Source organism: Macrotis lagotis, chromosome X, assembly GCF_037893015.1.
Source record: "Macrotis lagotis isolate mMagLag1 chromosome X, bilby.v1.9.chrom.fasta, whole genome shotgun sequence".
Classification (NCBI taxonomy): domain Eukaryota; kingdom Metazoa; phylum Chordata; class Mammalia; order Peramelemorphia; family Peramelidae; genus Macrotis; species Macrotis lagotis.
In genome coordinates, this window is record NC_133666.1 from 482,823,690 (window position 1) to 482,841,434 (window position 17,745).

Consider the following 17,745-nt stretch of genomic DNA (forward strand, 5'->3'; position numbering starts at 1 on the left):
TACCAATTCAGAAAGTCTGCTTTTGAAATAGGTTGTCTATTTTTTCCCATAGTTGAACTTATTACAAGAAATTCAATTTAATTTGCATTTAAACAATATTTATATGTAAAGTAGATAAGTGATACAGTGGATATAGTACTGTACCTGAAATCAGGAAGATATGAGTTTCAGTTCAGACACAGACACTCAACAGCTGTGTAATCTCTATCTACTTTCAGTTTCCTCATCTGTAAATTGGGGATAATAGCACCTTCTCCCTGGGATGTTATGAAAATCCAATGAGATAATTGTCAAATGTTTTGCAAATTTTAAAAGCACTGTATATAAATGTTAGTTATCATCATTATTACTGTTGTTGGCAATGAGGATACAAAGACAAAAATAAGACAGTTCCTGACTTCAACAGCTGTGGGTTGGGGGTGGGAGAGCAAAACAATAAAAAATGAAATAAATATACACTTTTTTAGAGGGGCACTGGTCTAAAGTGACAGATGGGTTAACAATCCAATAGGCAAGTTATTTAGAAGACACTCTAGAAAGGCAGGGTAGAGTGGGATAACTGACATGAATGGGTATGAATGAGGAATGATGGTGGCAAGGGGAAAGAGCTGCTTATGAGGATTCTAGAGTCATTAGACAATAGATGTTACACCATTCACAAGAGTAACATTAAACATAATTTGATTGTCAACTGAATCTTAGAATTTAAAGTGAAAAGGAAACTTTAATTAAATAGAATTTTTTTCTTTGTAGAAACTAGGAAAATAGGAACCAGAGAGAGGTTAAGAAAATGACTTAATATTATACAAAACATTACACGAATCTAGATTAGAAATGTATTGTTAAAAATCTGAGAACTGTAAAAACAATTATTAGATAAATGTAGAAGTAAATTTATTCCTCTTTTTTAACTGACTAGAAGCCAAAGACTTTCCTATAGATTAATTTTCTCCAAGTGTTCTGTCCTTTTGAGTATCTAGAAGTCAAGTACCATGCAAGTACACAGGACTGTTTCAATAACCTCATGACACCTTATTCTTAACTTGCTATGTACAGATGTTAGTACATAAAAAAGCATTTTTTCCTTATAAACAAGAAAGTAGGTTATAGCTAGCCATGCTTAATTAACTCTCTTTACTTCCACTACCATTTCTTCATAGATGAGATATGACTAAATTGATTTGAACCAGTTGAAGTCAGTTATAACTTCTCTTAAGTTTCAGACTATAGAAGAAGCATCTTCAATGAACATTTTTAAAATAATGTTCAAAACAAAAATAACTTGACAACATTATGTATCTATTTTTCCAATCAAATTTAAACTAAAGGGTGATATGAAGGAAGGAGAGCTGGAGGTACAGTGAAGAGTCCTGGAGTTCAAATCTAGCCTCAAATACTTGCCATGTTCTAGCTGTGTGACCATGGGCGATCATTATTGTCTCTCAACTACGTTCTTTGTCAAATGTATTCTTTATTTAAAACAATGACTAAACAAAAAAATAAGCTGAGTTTTGCTATGATAAAAATTAAATACACATTTACACAGAGTGTTTATATGGTTGTTCTTACATAAGTCAATCAAAATAATCTTCTAATAAGCTAAGAAATTATTTGCTTTTGTGCGAAAACCAGAGTACCAAATCAAGTTCTGATTCATATTATATGAAGTAAGTTCATTTTCTATTATATAATCTACTAAAGAATAAAGAACACTAATGGTGAAATTATTCAAAACCGGAACTGGTTTCAATAAATATAAGACTACTAAATTTGAAGTCAGAAAAAGGAAAATCTTGTCCTAGTCACTAAAAACATAACACCTAATCAAATCTCTGAATTCTGATATGCTTTCCATGAAAAGTTCATTTCATAAACATTTACTTTTAATCCAATGATTAGAATGATATAAATTAATGACTTAATTTCAAGGAAATTTAAGTGCCAATTTTCTAAAGTAGCAAGCTATTAGAATTATTGAGATCTATAATATTCTATAGTTAGGATAATCTAAATTGCTAAATGCAATGTCTTCAGTTTCCTAACTGAACAACATGGCCTTCTGAACAGAGCCTAATTTTCATGTTTGTATTATGACATCATGCAAGAGTTTAAGAAAGCATTTCAAAACTTTATTAAGATGTATTCCAGCAGAATTTGTGATAATTTGGACCGGAGCTATACTATACTACGCAACATACTACATTATAGATTTCCTAAGAAAATTAATATTTAAAACAATATTACTGGAATTTTAAAAATATCTTGAATTTTTTCACCATTCATTTTCGAATAAAGTAGTATCTCTCAATTATGAGTCTTGGCAATTCATTAAAAGACACTAAGGGCCTCTGTTGGACAACCTGTTGCCCAATTGTTAAGTAATTAGTTCAAATTTTTGAATATATTGTATTTGAAAAATAATAAAATAACATTTTCATACTATAAACTAGAACTCACTTTTCAATAATTCAGTGTTTTCTTTCTAGTTAGTTTTACTGTATGATATCATAGTTCAAATAAAAGTATTGTCCATAGTTGTCTTCTCTGAAAATTCCTCTTTAGTGGGACATTAAAGGCTCCATCTCCCCCTCAAAGGGTCTAAAATGATTCCAAAGAGGTAAGGGATTGATTATATAGTTTAATAATCAAAGTGGGATATTCACATTGGGGCAATCTATGAAGGTGACTAGACAACATATTGGAATACCTGCAAGACCCTTTCAAACTCACCATGGTAATTATAATTATAATGTTTGTCCTTCATTCTCAGAGAAGACCTTGACATCAGGGAGGTGATGTCAATGACAAGCACAGGAAATGGATTTGAGTGAAGGGATGCTAAGACACCAGCCCTACTTTCTCCTCCAGAGCCATTTGGGTCCCCCATGGCCACATATGAATCAGGATGACTGGAGATGGTCCTGGATGCAAGGCAATCAGGGTTAAGTGACTTGCCCAAGTCACTAAATAGCTAGTAAATGTCTGAGGCTGGATTCAAACTCCTATCCTCCTGGCTCCAAGTCCAGTGCTCTATCCACTGTGCCATCTAGCTGCCACAGAGCAGACATAGGGAGAGGGTTATAGACTATGATAGATCAGATGGTTGATATTTTGGGGTTTACTCTCCTCATCACTGGACTTGGGTACCAGATACACCTGGGGGCCATATCAGTGCTGTTTTGGCTAGAACCTTGGGCAAGTGAGGCTTTGTACTGGTCACTGTAGTCATGCCCTAGTCTTTCATTGCTTAATAAATCACAATACTACTTCATCTCTTTCATCAATAGGGAGCATAGTCAAATCAGAATCAAACATTCACATCATATGCCATTCAATGGACATTTTTAAACAGGTGTCCTGGTTTACCCCTCTCGGACAACTTTGGGCTTCCAGTGGCTTTCAGATCAAGAGGACAGAAAGATTCATGTAATAGTCATAGTGCCAACTTTCTGCATCTCTGCAAATGCTCACCTGAAGAGGCATTATGGTCTATGACAGGAATCAAACACTGCCTGTATTTCTCAACACTATATTGTGACCCAAATCACATTAAACAATAACAGGGAAATATTTAACAAAATAAAAACTACAATAAAGATAATTTTACATTTTAAAATTAAATCAATAGGGATTTCTATTTAACATCACTTGTATAGTAGATAAAGAACACATCAGACTGAGATCGACAGATATAGTGCTTATTATGTGCCAAACTGTATTAAGTACTAGGAACACAAAGATAAGCAAAAAAGACAGTCCCTACTCTCAAGGTGCTTTATTTTAGTGAGGGGAAGATAACACATAAAGAAGTAAGGCTGTACGGTTCAGAAAAAAGATTAGAACTGGGAGAAGAGGTAAAACAAGAATGTCCATTATCACCATTACTATTCAATATAGTATTAGAAATGTTAGCAGTAGCAATGAGAAAAAGAAATCTAAGGAATTAGAATTGGCAATGAGGAAGCAAAACTTGAAGATATGATGGTATACCTGGGAAAACCTGAGAAAATCACCTAAAAAACTCCTTTAAACAATTAACAAATACAGCAAAGTAGCAGGATATAAAATAAACCCACATAAATCATCAGCAATTATATATATATATATATATATATATATATATATATGTATGTATATGTATGAACAACAAAGCCCAAGAACAAGAGATAGAGAAATTCCATTTAAAATAACTGTAGACAATATTAAATTCTTGGAAATTTACCTCCCAAGACAAACCTAGAAACTGTATGAGCACAATTATAAAGCACTCCTCATCCAAATAAAGTCAGATCTAAATAATTGGAAAAATGTCAAATGTTCATGCTTAGGTCAAGCTAATATAATAAAAATTACAATTGTACCCAAATTAAATTACTTATTTAGTGCCTTACCAATCAAGCTACCAAATAACTACTTTACTGAGCTAGAAAAAAAATTGTAACAAAATTCATCTGGAGAACAAAAGGGCAAGAATAGCAAGGGACTGATGGAAAAAAATGCAAAGGAAGGTGGTCTAGCTCTATGATCTAAAACTATACAAAAACGTGGCAGTTATCAAAACTGCCTGGTACTGGTTAAGAAATAAAAGTAAAAGATCAGCAGATTAGTTTAAGTTCAAGAGAAACAGCAATCTGCTACTTGACAAACCCAAAGACATCAGCTTCTGGGATAAGAACTCACTGACAAAAATTATTGGGAAAACTGGAAAATAGTATGGCAAAAACTAGGCATAGCTTCTCATCTCACACCCTATACCAAAATAAGGTCAAAATGGGTACAGGATTTAAACATAAAGAATGATACCATAGATAAATTAATGGACCAAGAAATACTCTATCAGATCTATGGAAAAGGGATAAATTTATGACCAAACAAGAATTAGAACACATTATAAACTGTAAAATTAATAATTTTGACTATATTAAATTAAAAAGGTTTTGCACTAATAAAATCAATGCTGCCAAAATTAGGAGAGCAGAAAGCGGGGAAACAATCTTCACAACTATGAATTTTGATAAAGATCTTATTTCTAAAGTATATATAGAAAATCTCATCAAATTTATAAGATCACAAGTCATTCCCCAATTGATAAGTGATCAGAGGATATAAATATGAACATTTAGTTTTCAAATGAAGAAATTAAAGCTATATATATATATGAATCTTATGAAAAAATGCTCCAAATCCCTATTGATTAGAGAAATGCAAATTCAAACAATGAGGTATCATTTCACACCTATTAGATTAGCCAATTTGAGAAAAAGGGAAGATAATGTTGAGAGGTTGTGGGAGGATTGGGACATTGATGTATTGCTGGTGGAGTTGTGATCAGATCCAACCTTTCTGGAGAGCAGTATGCAGCTATGCCCAAAGAACAATAAAATTGTTTATACTCTGACCCAGAAATTCCAATTCTAAATCTATAGTCATAAGAAATTATTAAAAAGGGGAATAGCCTCACATGTTCCAAAATATTCATAGTAGCTCTTTTTGTAGTGGCAAAGAATTGGAAATTGAGGGGATGCCCATCAATTGGTGAATGGTTAAACAAGTTATGGTGCATGAATACTATGGAATACTACTGTTACATAAGAAACCATAAATGGTCAGACTCTATAGAGAAGCATGGAATGACTTGTGGATCTGATGCTTACTGAAGTGAGCAGAACCAAGAGAACAATGTACACGTCAACATTATGAGATGAATCACCTTAATGGAGGCAGCTCCTCTCAGCAGTCCAGAGAGCTAGGACAACTGTTTTTGACTGGTTATAGACTATATTATCCCCATTCACAGGAAAACAAAATAAAACACTAAGAAAAAAAAAAACCCTTCCAAATCTGATGAACCCTTTATAAAAATTATCTCTTCTGTATCTCCCTTAATCCTAATTCCTCATGCCAAAAATGACTAATTTGTAAACATGTTTAACAAAATATGTATTTATAATGCTAACCTGTTTCCTGCTGAGGGGAGCAGGATGGGAAGGGAGGGTGGAGGGAAATTTTGTAAGTTGGAAATATACATATGTATGTGGATGAAAATAAATAAATTTTTAAAAAAAGAACTGGGAGAAGCATGGGCATTTCATGAAATGGTGGTGGTCACTAAGATAAGATGCTAGGTGACATATTCTGTCTCTACACCTCTATATAAGAACTCAACCTCTCAGTAGCCTTTTAGGTAACTCTTTGGGCTGTATTAGTAGTTTACTCATTTAGGAGTTTCTTATACCAGTCCTTATCCTCAAATATTTTCATCTCAACATTCACTCTTTTTAAAAAGAATTAATTTTATGGTGAATAAAGAATCAAGATTGGAACTGGGTGAAGTAAGCATGAAGGGACTGGGCATTTCATGAAATGGTAGTCTTAGGCAGGGAGTCCCAATTTAGAAGAAAGGTCTCTGAAGGGGGAGGTATCAACAATAGTATGACTGCTAGGAGGACCTAGGGATAGAAAAGTGAAGTAGAGTGGATCTGAGAATGGAAATCCAAAACCAGTTCTGGTGAGAAGGGGGAAAATATAATTCTACCATTAATATATATTAGATTAAAACTGGGGTAGAAATGAGGTAACTAGTGGCACAACATAGGAGTACCCTTGGTTCAGCTCTGGTCTTAGACATTTACTGTGTTCTCCACTTATTTGCTTCAGTTTTCTCATCTGTAAAATGGAGATGACAGCATCTAACACAGTTGTAAAAATCAAATGTGATATTTGTAAAAGTGCTTAGGACAACCTGGGACCATAAGCAATGAATAAATGAATATTCTCTTTCCCATTCTCTAGAATATCAGTAATCATTGTTAGTAGGTGAGATGAGAATAAAATCAGTATCAGTTTTATGCTTTTATGCTATTTTTTCACTGTGTCATTCATGTTATTATCAATGATTAATATATACCAAGCATAAAGACTTGGCATATCTACTAAACTCATTCTATCCAAAACCCTAGGTTATCTGTAACATAACACAATAATCCTATTAAAGTGAATGATTTTATATAGTTATTTGGAATATTATCATTTAAATCATAAATTATTAAGATTTTTCACAAGCACATAATTTTAAACTTTCATATTTACAATTAGGTTTATGATTTAAATCAAATAAATTTTTTAACTTCCAAGTCAAGAAAGTATAAATTGAGGTTCAGGGTCTATTTAGAAGGGGATTGCATTTCTAATGACTTAGCACCACTCCATGGTTAATATCCATTAAAACAGTTCTAAGGAAAAGAGAGAGAACAATCAGTGAGAACATTTTATCAAGTTTATGATAAAAACATCATGAAAAGTGAACTCTGAAACATCCAAAAGTCTTTTAAAAATGTGGTGGCACTTTGTGCTTCTTAAGGAAGCAAAGACTTAAAATTTAAACCAGAGCTGTCTAGGGCAAATTTATACTTGCAAAGACCAATTTTTTTTTTCATCTTAAGAGATGAAAATAACAAACTGACCCAAAAGAATTTAAGCTCCTTAAATGCAGAAAAGTTTTAAATAGGTGTTTCATAAATATATGTTCATCTGAAAGCCACATTCTTAATGTCAATTATAACAAAAATAAACAAAAGCACCTTTTTAAAAAGAAAAAAAGAGCATATGATTATGTATATTGTATCAAGATGCCAACAGATTCACAGGACAAAGGTTTTGGGGACTATGATGTGTTGACCTATGCCTTGTATTCCATTTCTATTTTAAAAATAACTACCCAATCTTAAGCAGAATATTAATATATATAGAATAATAAAAATACATTACAACTAAACACTTTTTTCCCAATTAATTTATTATAGAAAAACAAAGGTTTATACACAGTACCATAAGGCAGCATATCATAAATTCAGTATGTCAGATTTTTCAGAAACCCTTACAGAATTAGTCCAAGGTAAAGTTATAAAAAATTATTTTTTGCCCTCTCTTGGACTCAGACATCTAATTTCTTTCAGGAAAAAATATATATATAAAAATAAAATGCCAAAATCAATCTCACAAATTAAGTCACAAACCTGTCTTTTTGCATACTAAGTTATTTCAACAATATCAAGATATTAAGATTAGGTATGTAATTTTTTGCTCTTCAACCCACAGAAATGCATTTCTGGGATGAAGTACTGATGAGAATGTGAGTGCATTTAAATTGTTAATTTTTTTTTAAAACAGCATTGCTGGTTATTTTATCAACTCATCTGAACCTGAGTGAAACATATGCTTTTCTACAAACCTTAGGCTGCACAGCCTACCAGATATTTGGTATATTATTTCCATAAGGGGTGCCAGCAAGCACTGTCAGAGAGAATACAGATATTCTAAGATGGAAAACTCTCAACATCTCCTCTATAAATCTCACCAACTCTATAAAATTTTAGGCTGTATTAGCTATAGAAAGAAATAAACAAAGAGAATTTGGGGAGAGGCATATAGGCAGGTTAAGAAAACCATTTACCCAATTTCTCTTTGAAAATGCTGAAAAACTTTTTAAATATTATCTAGGCACCAGTTTACTAGCAGCGGGCATCCTTTTGAATTCTGTATGGCATACTCAAAATTATGTCTGGAATAAAAAAAAGAAACAAAAAGAAACACCTCAAGTTAAAGTGGAAGCAGAAATTCAAACTACCACATAATTTTTCACATTGCAATTACTTCACTTGAACATGATACACCCCATGAACCACTGGTAGCTGTGTTTTTCTTAAAAATAACAAACATACAAACAAACAAGGAATTTGACTTTAACTTGTTTTTCTCTGACCACATAATAATTTTGTAAAATATTTCCATTGATTATGATAGTATAATAATGAACAAATAAAAATTACATCAAATCAGTTGGCAGATGAAAATAAAAAAAATTTCTAGTCTGAATTTTAAAAGAGATTTAATTTTTTAAAAGGATAATGGAGTTTAGATCATAAAGATTAAAGTCTTCCTGATGCAGTCATTTTAAAATGAAAATGCAAAGCAGGACAAAGAATAATCAAAGGTAAAGTTATAGAGCTGAGAAAAGAAATGAAATAAAATCAATCTCCTAAATCACAAGCATGATCCTTCAGTATATAATAGTAAGATACTAAGTTATGCATACATAAAATATGCTTGATTTTTGATGAAGTCATTCATTTAAAGTTGTTATTATAGATGGATATTTAATTTTTAAGATCTAAAATCATGCTGATGGTTAAATCTGACAAAGATAGATACATGATCAAAATCTGACAAAGATACATACATGGTCAAAAGAAATCAAATGATATTTTCTATAACAATTTCCTCATATCTTTGATTGATTAATATTCATACCATACTGACTCAATGTGGGCATTGATTATTTTCTAAACTTTGTACTGTGGCCATACAAATTCAAGTGTTATATAATAGTAAAGCTAACATTCATGTCCAAAAGAGATAATGAATAAGTATTATCGGGAATGGAATTTGCCAATAAGTTATATTTGGTATACCTTTACTACTTAAAGTTTCATTTGGGAATATTAACAATTCATGCCACAATACATTTGTTTCATAACAAAAAGTAATGAACCTGGCATGTATCTAAAGAGTGCTACAATAAGAAACACTGAAAAAATATAAGCCTAAGGGATCACAATGAAATTTACTTTAATATTACCTCATTAACTATAAAATCGAGTTTAAATTTAGTTTCTAGGGTGATCCCCACGGCATCAGTGCTAATCAAAGTTTAACTTCCTGGGAACAGAACATAAGATAACTTATACTTTCAGCATTTTATAATTATTTAATAAAAAAAAACATTATATGGGATAACTTGATTTTGTGATGAGCAAATGTACAAACAGCTTGTTATTCAAATAGCAAACAAAAGGAGCAGTTAGGTGACACAATGGATAGAGTACCAACCCTGGGGTCAGAAGGAAGGACCTGAGTTCAAATCCAGCCTCACTTGACATTTACTAGCTGTGTGATCCTGGGCAAGTCACTTAATTCCAACTGCCTCACAAAAAAAAATGCAAAAGCAAGCTAAAATTAAAATAATCAAATTTAAACCCAAACTAAATAGTCATGTAAAAAAATTGTAGATATTACTCTGCATAGATTTAGTACAGCAGTTAAATAAGGGTATATAAAATGAAAGGCTAAGAGCAATGGAAAGATGGGTAGAAGATGACCTTATTAGATATCTTTTACAAGTTTTTGTTTTATAACATGTTACATAACCTACATAATAAGTTTATGCCATCAACTTTTAAAAGCCATGTTACCTAAATTCAGCTTAAGCAGTGAAGTGTACATTTTCATGGAATAACTGCAAATCTAACAATTTTGACTGGTTTAAAAATATTACATTAAATAATTTCACTTAAGACATGGAGGTAAACATAGGGTCAATGAATGGGATTTGAGGTGGACTATACACACTTTTTATAATACAAAAAAAAGGTAAAATTTATTCTTCTTTAACCACTGAAATAAAGCTGGCATGCTCTGTAAAGTCAAATTATTTTTAATCTATCAAAGCCTAAATAACACATATGGGAAAAAATCATTACAACTCTTACATATTTAATGTGACTGTCTTTGAAATGACCAGAATAATCACCTTTTGATTTTTCAAAAATTTAAAAGGGAATGTTATTGTTCTAAGTGAAAAAGTGATTTCTGATTTATAGATGTAAATATTCTGTTCCAGAACTTCAATTTTGACAGATAATATTCAGATAAAGGAATATACAAATTTATTTAGTTTCTTATTATGGAGTTTAACAATAGTAAAGTTTGAAGACCGCTTTTTTAAAAAAGAAGATAAATATTTCATTTCTTATCCATATGACCCACCTTTTCCCATAAATAGGGAAAGCTTTTAGTCCATGAATTAGATATTAGCAAAATATACATCAGATGTTTTCCTCAGCAAAGATCATGATTAAATGGCTAAATTCAATAAATAAGTTTCTGTTTTGTTTTTAATTAGAAATCCTATCAAATAACCTAAATCATAGAAGATTCAGTCATTTTTCTTTTCTAATATATCTTTGGGTTCTTGATCTGCATCTGAAAGAACCAGAGAATTTTCATTGCTTTCTTCCTTTTTTTCTTCCTCATTACTTTCATCTCTTGCATCTCCAGTTTCAATTTCCTTTTTAGATACTTCAATTCTTTCTTCTGTATAAGCTACATCTGTGTCAGCTGTGTAGATTCCATAACACATGATGCTGATGACACCCAGTGGCAAGCCAAAGAGAAAACAGCCCAAAAATGGTGAACTTCTGAATACAGACTATAAGGGGGAAAAAATGAGAACTCAATTCTATTTAGATGTAATTTTGTGCCTTAAAACATTACAGGTTTCATTTACAATTCTGATATAAAAATCAACACATTTTCAATTTGTTGACATAATAAATTTTGCATACCTATGGTAAGAAAACAGAAGTAAACTTAAAGTATAAAGCCATAAAATCTATGGGATTTGGTTTCTTTCTAAGAAACAGTTAAGAGCAAATCCTAGCTTAATGTGTATTTCAATGCAGCTATCTCCTGGGCACATTAACAAACACAATAACAAAACAGCTTAGTTTACTATTCCCTTCCTATCTGGGACAGAGGGCAGAAAGACATATGTAACTATCAAAGGCAAAGGGGGCACCCAGAACACATTTGATCTACTTCAGTGTCATACTGATTGGACAAGATGGGGATCCTAAATGTAGTTACTAAATTCTAGTAATATGGAAGAAGAGTAGTTCTTATTATTTACCCAGCATGCACAAAAAATCAACACAGAATAAGAACTTGACATCTCCTTTCCTCCCTCTCTCTCTTAAACACACACATCCTTCCCTCACTTTTATCTCTGTATATTCTCTATTCTCTCTTCCCTTGTGTTTTATGACACTGTTCTCTTTATGTACTGTGACACCTAATCGTGGATGTACTCCAAATTGTAGATGTACTCCATTATCTTACTTGATGTTATTAACTCCCATGATCTATACAGGGATCAATGCAAATCAGTCCTAGATCAATAACCAACCCTATTCTGCCTGATATAGTAGCCCTTCATTATCAAATATCCTAGTGGACATTTCTAACTAGATTTCTGTAAATATAACAAAGTCAACATGTCCCCAAAGGAATTCAGATCTTTCCCTGAAAACCTACTCCTCATCTAAACCTCTCTATTTCTATCAAGAATACTACCATCTTTCCAGTCACCCTGGTTTCAACATGGAGTCATTCTCAACTTCTTACTCTCTCTCTCTCACCCCACAGGATACAATCAGTTTCCATGTTTTATGAATCTTATTTCCACAATATCTTTTGCCACTAAAGGCCCTATGTCAATGATTGATTCCTCATTAGAAACTGATAGGAATTTTTCACTAGGAAGAAGCACTACTACCTGCTTTGTTATTGCACCCTAAAAATCAAGGAGCTTTTCTATACTACCTTAAAGCTAAAACCCTCCCCACCATGTGCAGTCTCCCTTATTAGAATGTGAGTTCCTTAAGAGCAAGAACTGTCAGGGTAGCTAGGTGGCACCGTGGATAGAGTACTGGCCCTGGAGTCAGGAGGACCTGAGTTCAAATCCAACCTCAGAGACTAATACTTTTTAGCTGTGACCCTGGGCAAGTCACTTAGACCCATCAGAACTGACTTCCTTTTCTATTTGTTCTCCCAGGGCTTACTGCAGTGCTTTGCACATAAAATAAATGCATTATTCATTCATCTATCTTATCTATTCCCTTCTCTCCCTCTCTCTCTCTCTATATATATATATATATATGATTGACTTTGTCTCTAACTCAAGCCCTCATTATATCTTATTTGCAATAGCCACCTAACTAGTGTCTTTTATCTCATGTCTCTCCCTATTCCAATCCATTCTATTTACAAAAGGCTAAGTGATATTCCTAAAACACAAATCTGACCATGCCACTACTCTGCCAAATAATCTTGTGGATTCCTATTCCTTCCAGGATTAAATACAAACTCTTCTAGCATGTCCTTCCCTCATTTCCCTCATATTATGAACCCACTTACTCTCACAGCATATTATACCTTACTGTTCTTTGCATACTCTAACATTCAGTCATACTAGTTTTCTTGCTTTTTCCTCATTCATGCATTCGTGACTCCATTAATTTTTCATTAGCTTTTCCTTTCTCATCTTAACCCATACCTAAAATAAACTAGATCCTATATTCTTCTGCTTCTTTGAATTCCTTACTTCCTTCAAAGCTCAACTAACACATTCATAAAGCCTTCCCTCATATCCTACTTGCTAATGCATACTTTTGCAAATTATAGTATATATTGTCTCTACTTTTTATTGTCTCCCTTGATAGAACTTTAGTTATTTCACTTTTGTCTCTGTATTTCCAACATGTGGCATAGTGCCTGACACAAAGGTGTTTAATAAATGCTTACTGATTTATTAATATATTTCCTATAATTTGGATTTTATCACTATTCATTAAATTTAGGTTCTCAGGGAAATCTAAAGAGAATTGGGTACTGTTCTATGTTTAGAACAAAGGATCTACTGAGTAGAATGGTAATGATATGGAGTCAGAAAACTCAAATTCAAATTCTGGCTCTTCTAATTCTCTTGAATAAATCACTTAAATTCTTCAGCTCTCAGAGTCCTTATCTATAAAATGGAGACAACAATATACCCTGTGAAACATGAATGAGATAACTTTATGTATATACACTCTTGAAATGCCAACTTTATTATTTTTAGCTTTTTTTCTCCCTCCATATCTTCTCTGCTAGTTTCTGTTTCTCTGTACAACTTCAGAATCTAATGGAAAGGATTTCCATGTTACCCCTTTTCAATATCCTAAATTTTTACCTTTGACTAAAATTCAGTTCTCCTTAGATAATAATTCTTTCCTTCTCTCACCTGCCTCTAAATAGCCATAGGTTTAGAAGAGGAGGAAGGTTCAGGCTGCTTCCGGCTACTTCATGGCACTTTTCAGAACAATGATCTGCCAGCAGCACTCCATCTACTAACCATCTAATAAATTCACGTCATCAGATTATGCCACAATCTCCAATGTTCCATCAGGACCATTTGTTACCTTAACCAAGTTATTCATGTCTCTTTTCACCTTTTCCTTTAAACATTCACGTAGATGATGCATCTGATACCAAACTGTAACAATTTTATCAGTTCTTCTATTTCACTGATCTTGAACTATATTTCAGCCAAATCTCAACCACATCTAGTAATAGTAGCTAATAAATAAATAAATAAACAAATAAATAAATAAATAATACATTTGAAGTCTAGTATATGCAAGGCATAAGGGATATAAGGATATCATATTTCAATATATGCTGTCAAGGAACTTATAAATCCCTCCAAGATCTTGAAGCTGGTGCTTTTCCCCAATGTTGGTTGAAAATCCTTTAATGTATTATATTTACTTTAACTCATTCTTAGAATCTTCCTATTTATTCTTCATAATTTTGTTTCTTCTACTCATTTACTCTTCAACTCTTTTTATTCTATCTATCCCTAATATTGTATGGAAAATCACGTTACTATCACTAAAATATTAACTAGCTAAATATTAATGATATTTATAGCATTGAACACTACTAACACTTTACTCCTTTGAAGTTCAATTAAAAATTATTTGGTCTCATTTTTCCATTAGCAAGGGTAGGGATGAGGATTATAATTTTATCCATCTCTATGATTAATAGGTTACACTAGTCAATCAGTCCACTCACTTCTTAGAGTATATTTTATATACTTTGTACATTTTATATACTTTATAAAATGTACTTTATATATTTTATAAAGTACATTTTATATACTTTAAGTTAATTAAGTAATTCCTTCAAGACACAGCAGGAAAATAATTTTTCATTTTGTATATCAAATAACTACCTCTTTCTATATAGGAATTAGAGAAAAAGTCTTACAAAGATGGCTAGGTAATATGAAGGACTGCAGTTAATTCTTTTATCTTATACAAGTCCTTAGAAGTAACTGTGAATTTCAAGACCAGATTTTTGCTTACATTTTTGCAAGGCAATAGGGTTAAGTGACTTACCCAAGGTCAAACAACTAAGTATTAAGTGACTGAGACCAAGGGGTGGCTAGGTGGCACAGTGAATAAAGCACCAGCCCTGGAGTCAGGAGTACCTGGGTTCAAATCCAGTCTCAGACACTTAATAATTACCTAGGTGTGTGGCCTTGGGCAAGCCACTTAATCCCATTGCCTTGCAAAAACCTTAAAAAAAAAAAGTGACTGAGGCCAGATTTGAACTCAGGTCCCCTTGACTCTGAGGCTGATGCTCTATCCACTATGCTACCTAGCTGCTCCTAGATTATTTGGGAATAAAAATATTCAATGGTTTGCTGTTCATTCGTCTTAATTATGGTCAACTCTTTGTGACTCCCATTCTAAGTTTTCTTGGCAAAAAATACTGGACTGGTTTTTCATTTCCCTTTTTTTTTTTTAAGTTTTTTTGCAAGGCAATGGGGTTAAGTGGCTTGCCCAAGGCCACACAGCTAGGTAATTATTAAGTGTCTGAGGCTGGATTTGAACTCAGGTACTCCTGACTACAGGGCCAGTGTTCTATCTACTGTGCCACCCAGCCACCCCTTCATTTCCTTCTTGAGCTCATTTCACAGATGAGGAATTGAGGCAAACAGGATTGTCTTCCCAAGGTCACATGGCAAGTAAGTGTCTGAGGCTAGATATGAACCTAAGAAGATGAATTTTCCTGACTTCAGGCCTGGCACACTACCCACTGTGCTAACTAGCTGTCCACTGAACAGATTAGGTGTGGTTAATTCAAAATATATCTTCTACTCATTTTTGTTTCTAGTTTTTACTAAAATGAGGTTGTACTTTGGATGAATCATAAATATCTATTTATCTTCCATTATTATTTACTTTTTCTCCCAAATACTTACCACAACAGTAGTCCTGACATCATAACATATTCTTTTCAATCTTTGCAAAATTCCATCACCACCTCTGGCCTGAAATTTCAAAAAAAAAAAAAAATAAGTTAAAAAAGAGACACAAAATGTTAACCTTTCCACTTATTTCATTTTATATCATATTAAAATTGTTACTAGAAGATAATTTCAAATGATAAAAACCTCAAAAGTGAATGGAAATCATGCTGCTGAAGTTAAATTTGGTCCTCCTCCAACTGAAAAAACAATGCTAGAGAAGAAGAAACTACTGAAAATGTCATGGCAGAAGAAGGTCATTAGAGGCAAGTCAGCCAAATGAACTGAATTAAAGAGAGAATTGAAGAGATGGATTAAAGAGCAAAGAGCAATTGGTACTCTTATGTCCGCAAAGCATGAGGCCAGAAGAATTCCTGATGAAAAAGAAGCGACTGCTTTCAAAGGAGGACACAATTGGTGCTTCAGGGTCATGAAACAGAATGGACTAAGCATGTGTTCACACACCAGACTTGCCCAGGGGGTGCTTGTGGTCAGAGACCAGAACACAGGCATGAGAACAGTCAGAGTCTCTCCTAATGTCAATCAAACACAGATGAAAATGAGCTAGCGGATGGGGGTTTTGACAGTGATGAGGATTTGTATGACTTTTATGAATAAAACTTGAGTTAATAACTTTATGCAACTTTTTTTTTTTTAATTTCAAGCCCCAAAATTAAGGTGCATCTTATACATGGGGAAATATAGTAATGACTGGTTAAAAGAACCAGGGGTCTTAGTCTGGAAAAGAAGATTTATCAAGGATACAAGTGCTTTGAAAAACATAAAGGGCAGTTCTATGGTAGATGAATTAGATTTGTTAAATCTGACTAGAAGACAGAGTTTGAAATAATACTTGATTTGATATAAAGGCAAATTTCCTAACTATCAAAACTAAAAGTAGATATCTAGGGAAGCAGTTCCAGTATTGGAACTTCTCATGCAAAAGTGCTAGTTATCTACTTATATAATGAATATTACAGAGATTCTGTTTTGGATTGGAATAGACAGCCTCTGAAATGCCTTCTAAAAATGAGTTCCTATGTGTAACAAGGAAGCTGAAGAGAAAGCAATCAGAAAATGAGATGAAATGAGAATAAAGAGTCATGGAAGCCAAAGGAAGATACAATATTGAGAAGCAAAAGAAGATTCAGTTTCAAATGCTACAGGAAGAGGCTTAAGAAAAAACTAGCGATAGCTATTCTTTACCAAACTCTTTAGAGGGACCAAATAGTTTTACAATTTTATTTAAATTGAATTAAGTCACTTACTTCTATAGTGCCATCCAAAATATCATTAATGAACTGCATCACATCTTCAGGACTCTCAATATGTCTGGTTGGCAGGAAATACTGATGGTTTGAAGTATTTATTGCAACTACAGTTGGAACACTCAACTCACTAAAAATGTGGAGGAAAAAAGTGGTCAAAATATAGAAATTCATAGAACATTTATAACGAACAAAAAGTTAGTAAACAGAGGGACCCAGACTTGCAATTTCATTGGCATCACAGGGAACTCCCAGATGAACAAATTTTATTTCAGTGCAAGTTGGCAGCTTGTCATACAAATTAGCTGCATGAAGAAGTGAGAGTTTATTAACTTGCCAGTGTCACTCCGGTAGTATGCCTCAAAGGAAAGACTTGAACACTGCTATTCTTGGGTTCAAGACCGGTTTGTTATTCACTATAATTCCACCACTTCTACTAAAACTTAGTATTAGGCTTACAGATGCTACATTTAGGTGACTATAAGTACCAAACAGTTTATCTTG

General features: G+C 32.9%; 1 protein-coding gene across 4 annotated transcripts in view; it reads right to left on the minus strand.

Annotated features, from left to right (window-relative positions):
* TMX3 (thioredoxin related transmembrane protein 3) overlaps positions 1–17,745 on the minus strand; it is a 154,669-nt gene that overhangs the window by 54,441 nt on the left and 82,483 nt on the right. For 3 of the 4 annotated variants that reach the window (XM_074202510.1, XM_074202511.1, XM_074202514.1), the window contains 3 exons: positions 17,242–17,371; positions 15,929–15,997; positions 9,665–11,266 (listed from right to left, as the gene is read on the minus strand). In XM_074202510.1, the coding sequence (XP_074058611.1) occupies positions 10,994–11,266; positions 15,929–15,997; positions 17,242–17,371 (472 nt within the window). In that variant the 3' untranslated portion in view covers positions 9,665–10,993. Of the gene's footprint in view, positions 1–144; positions 258–9,664; positions 11,267–15,928; positions 15,998–17,241; positions 17,372–17,745 lie in introns of those variants that run through there. The other variant, XM_074202512.1, reaches the window with a different exon arrangement.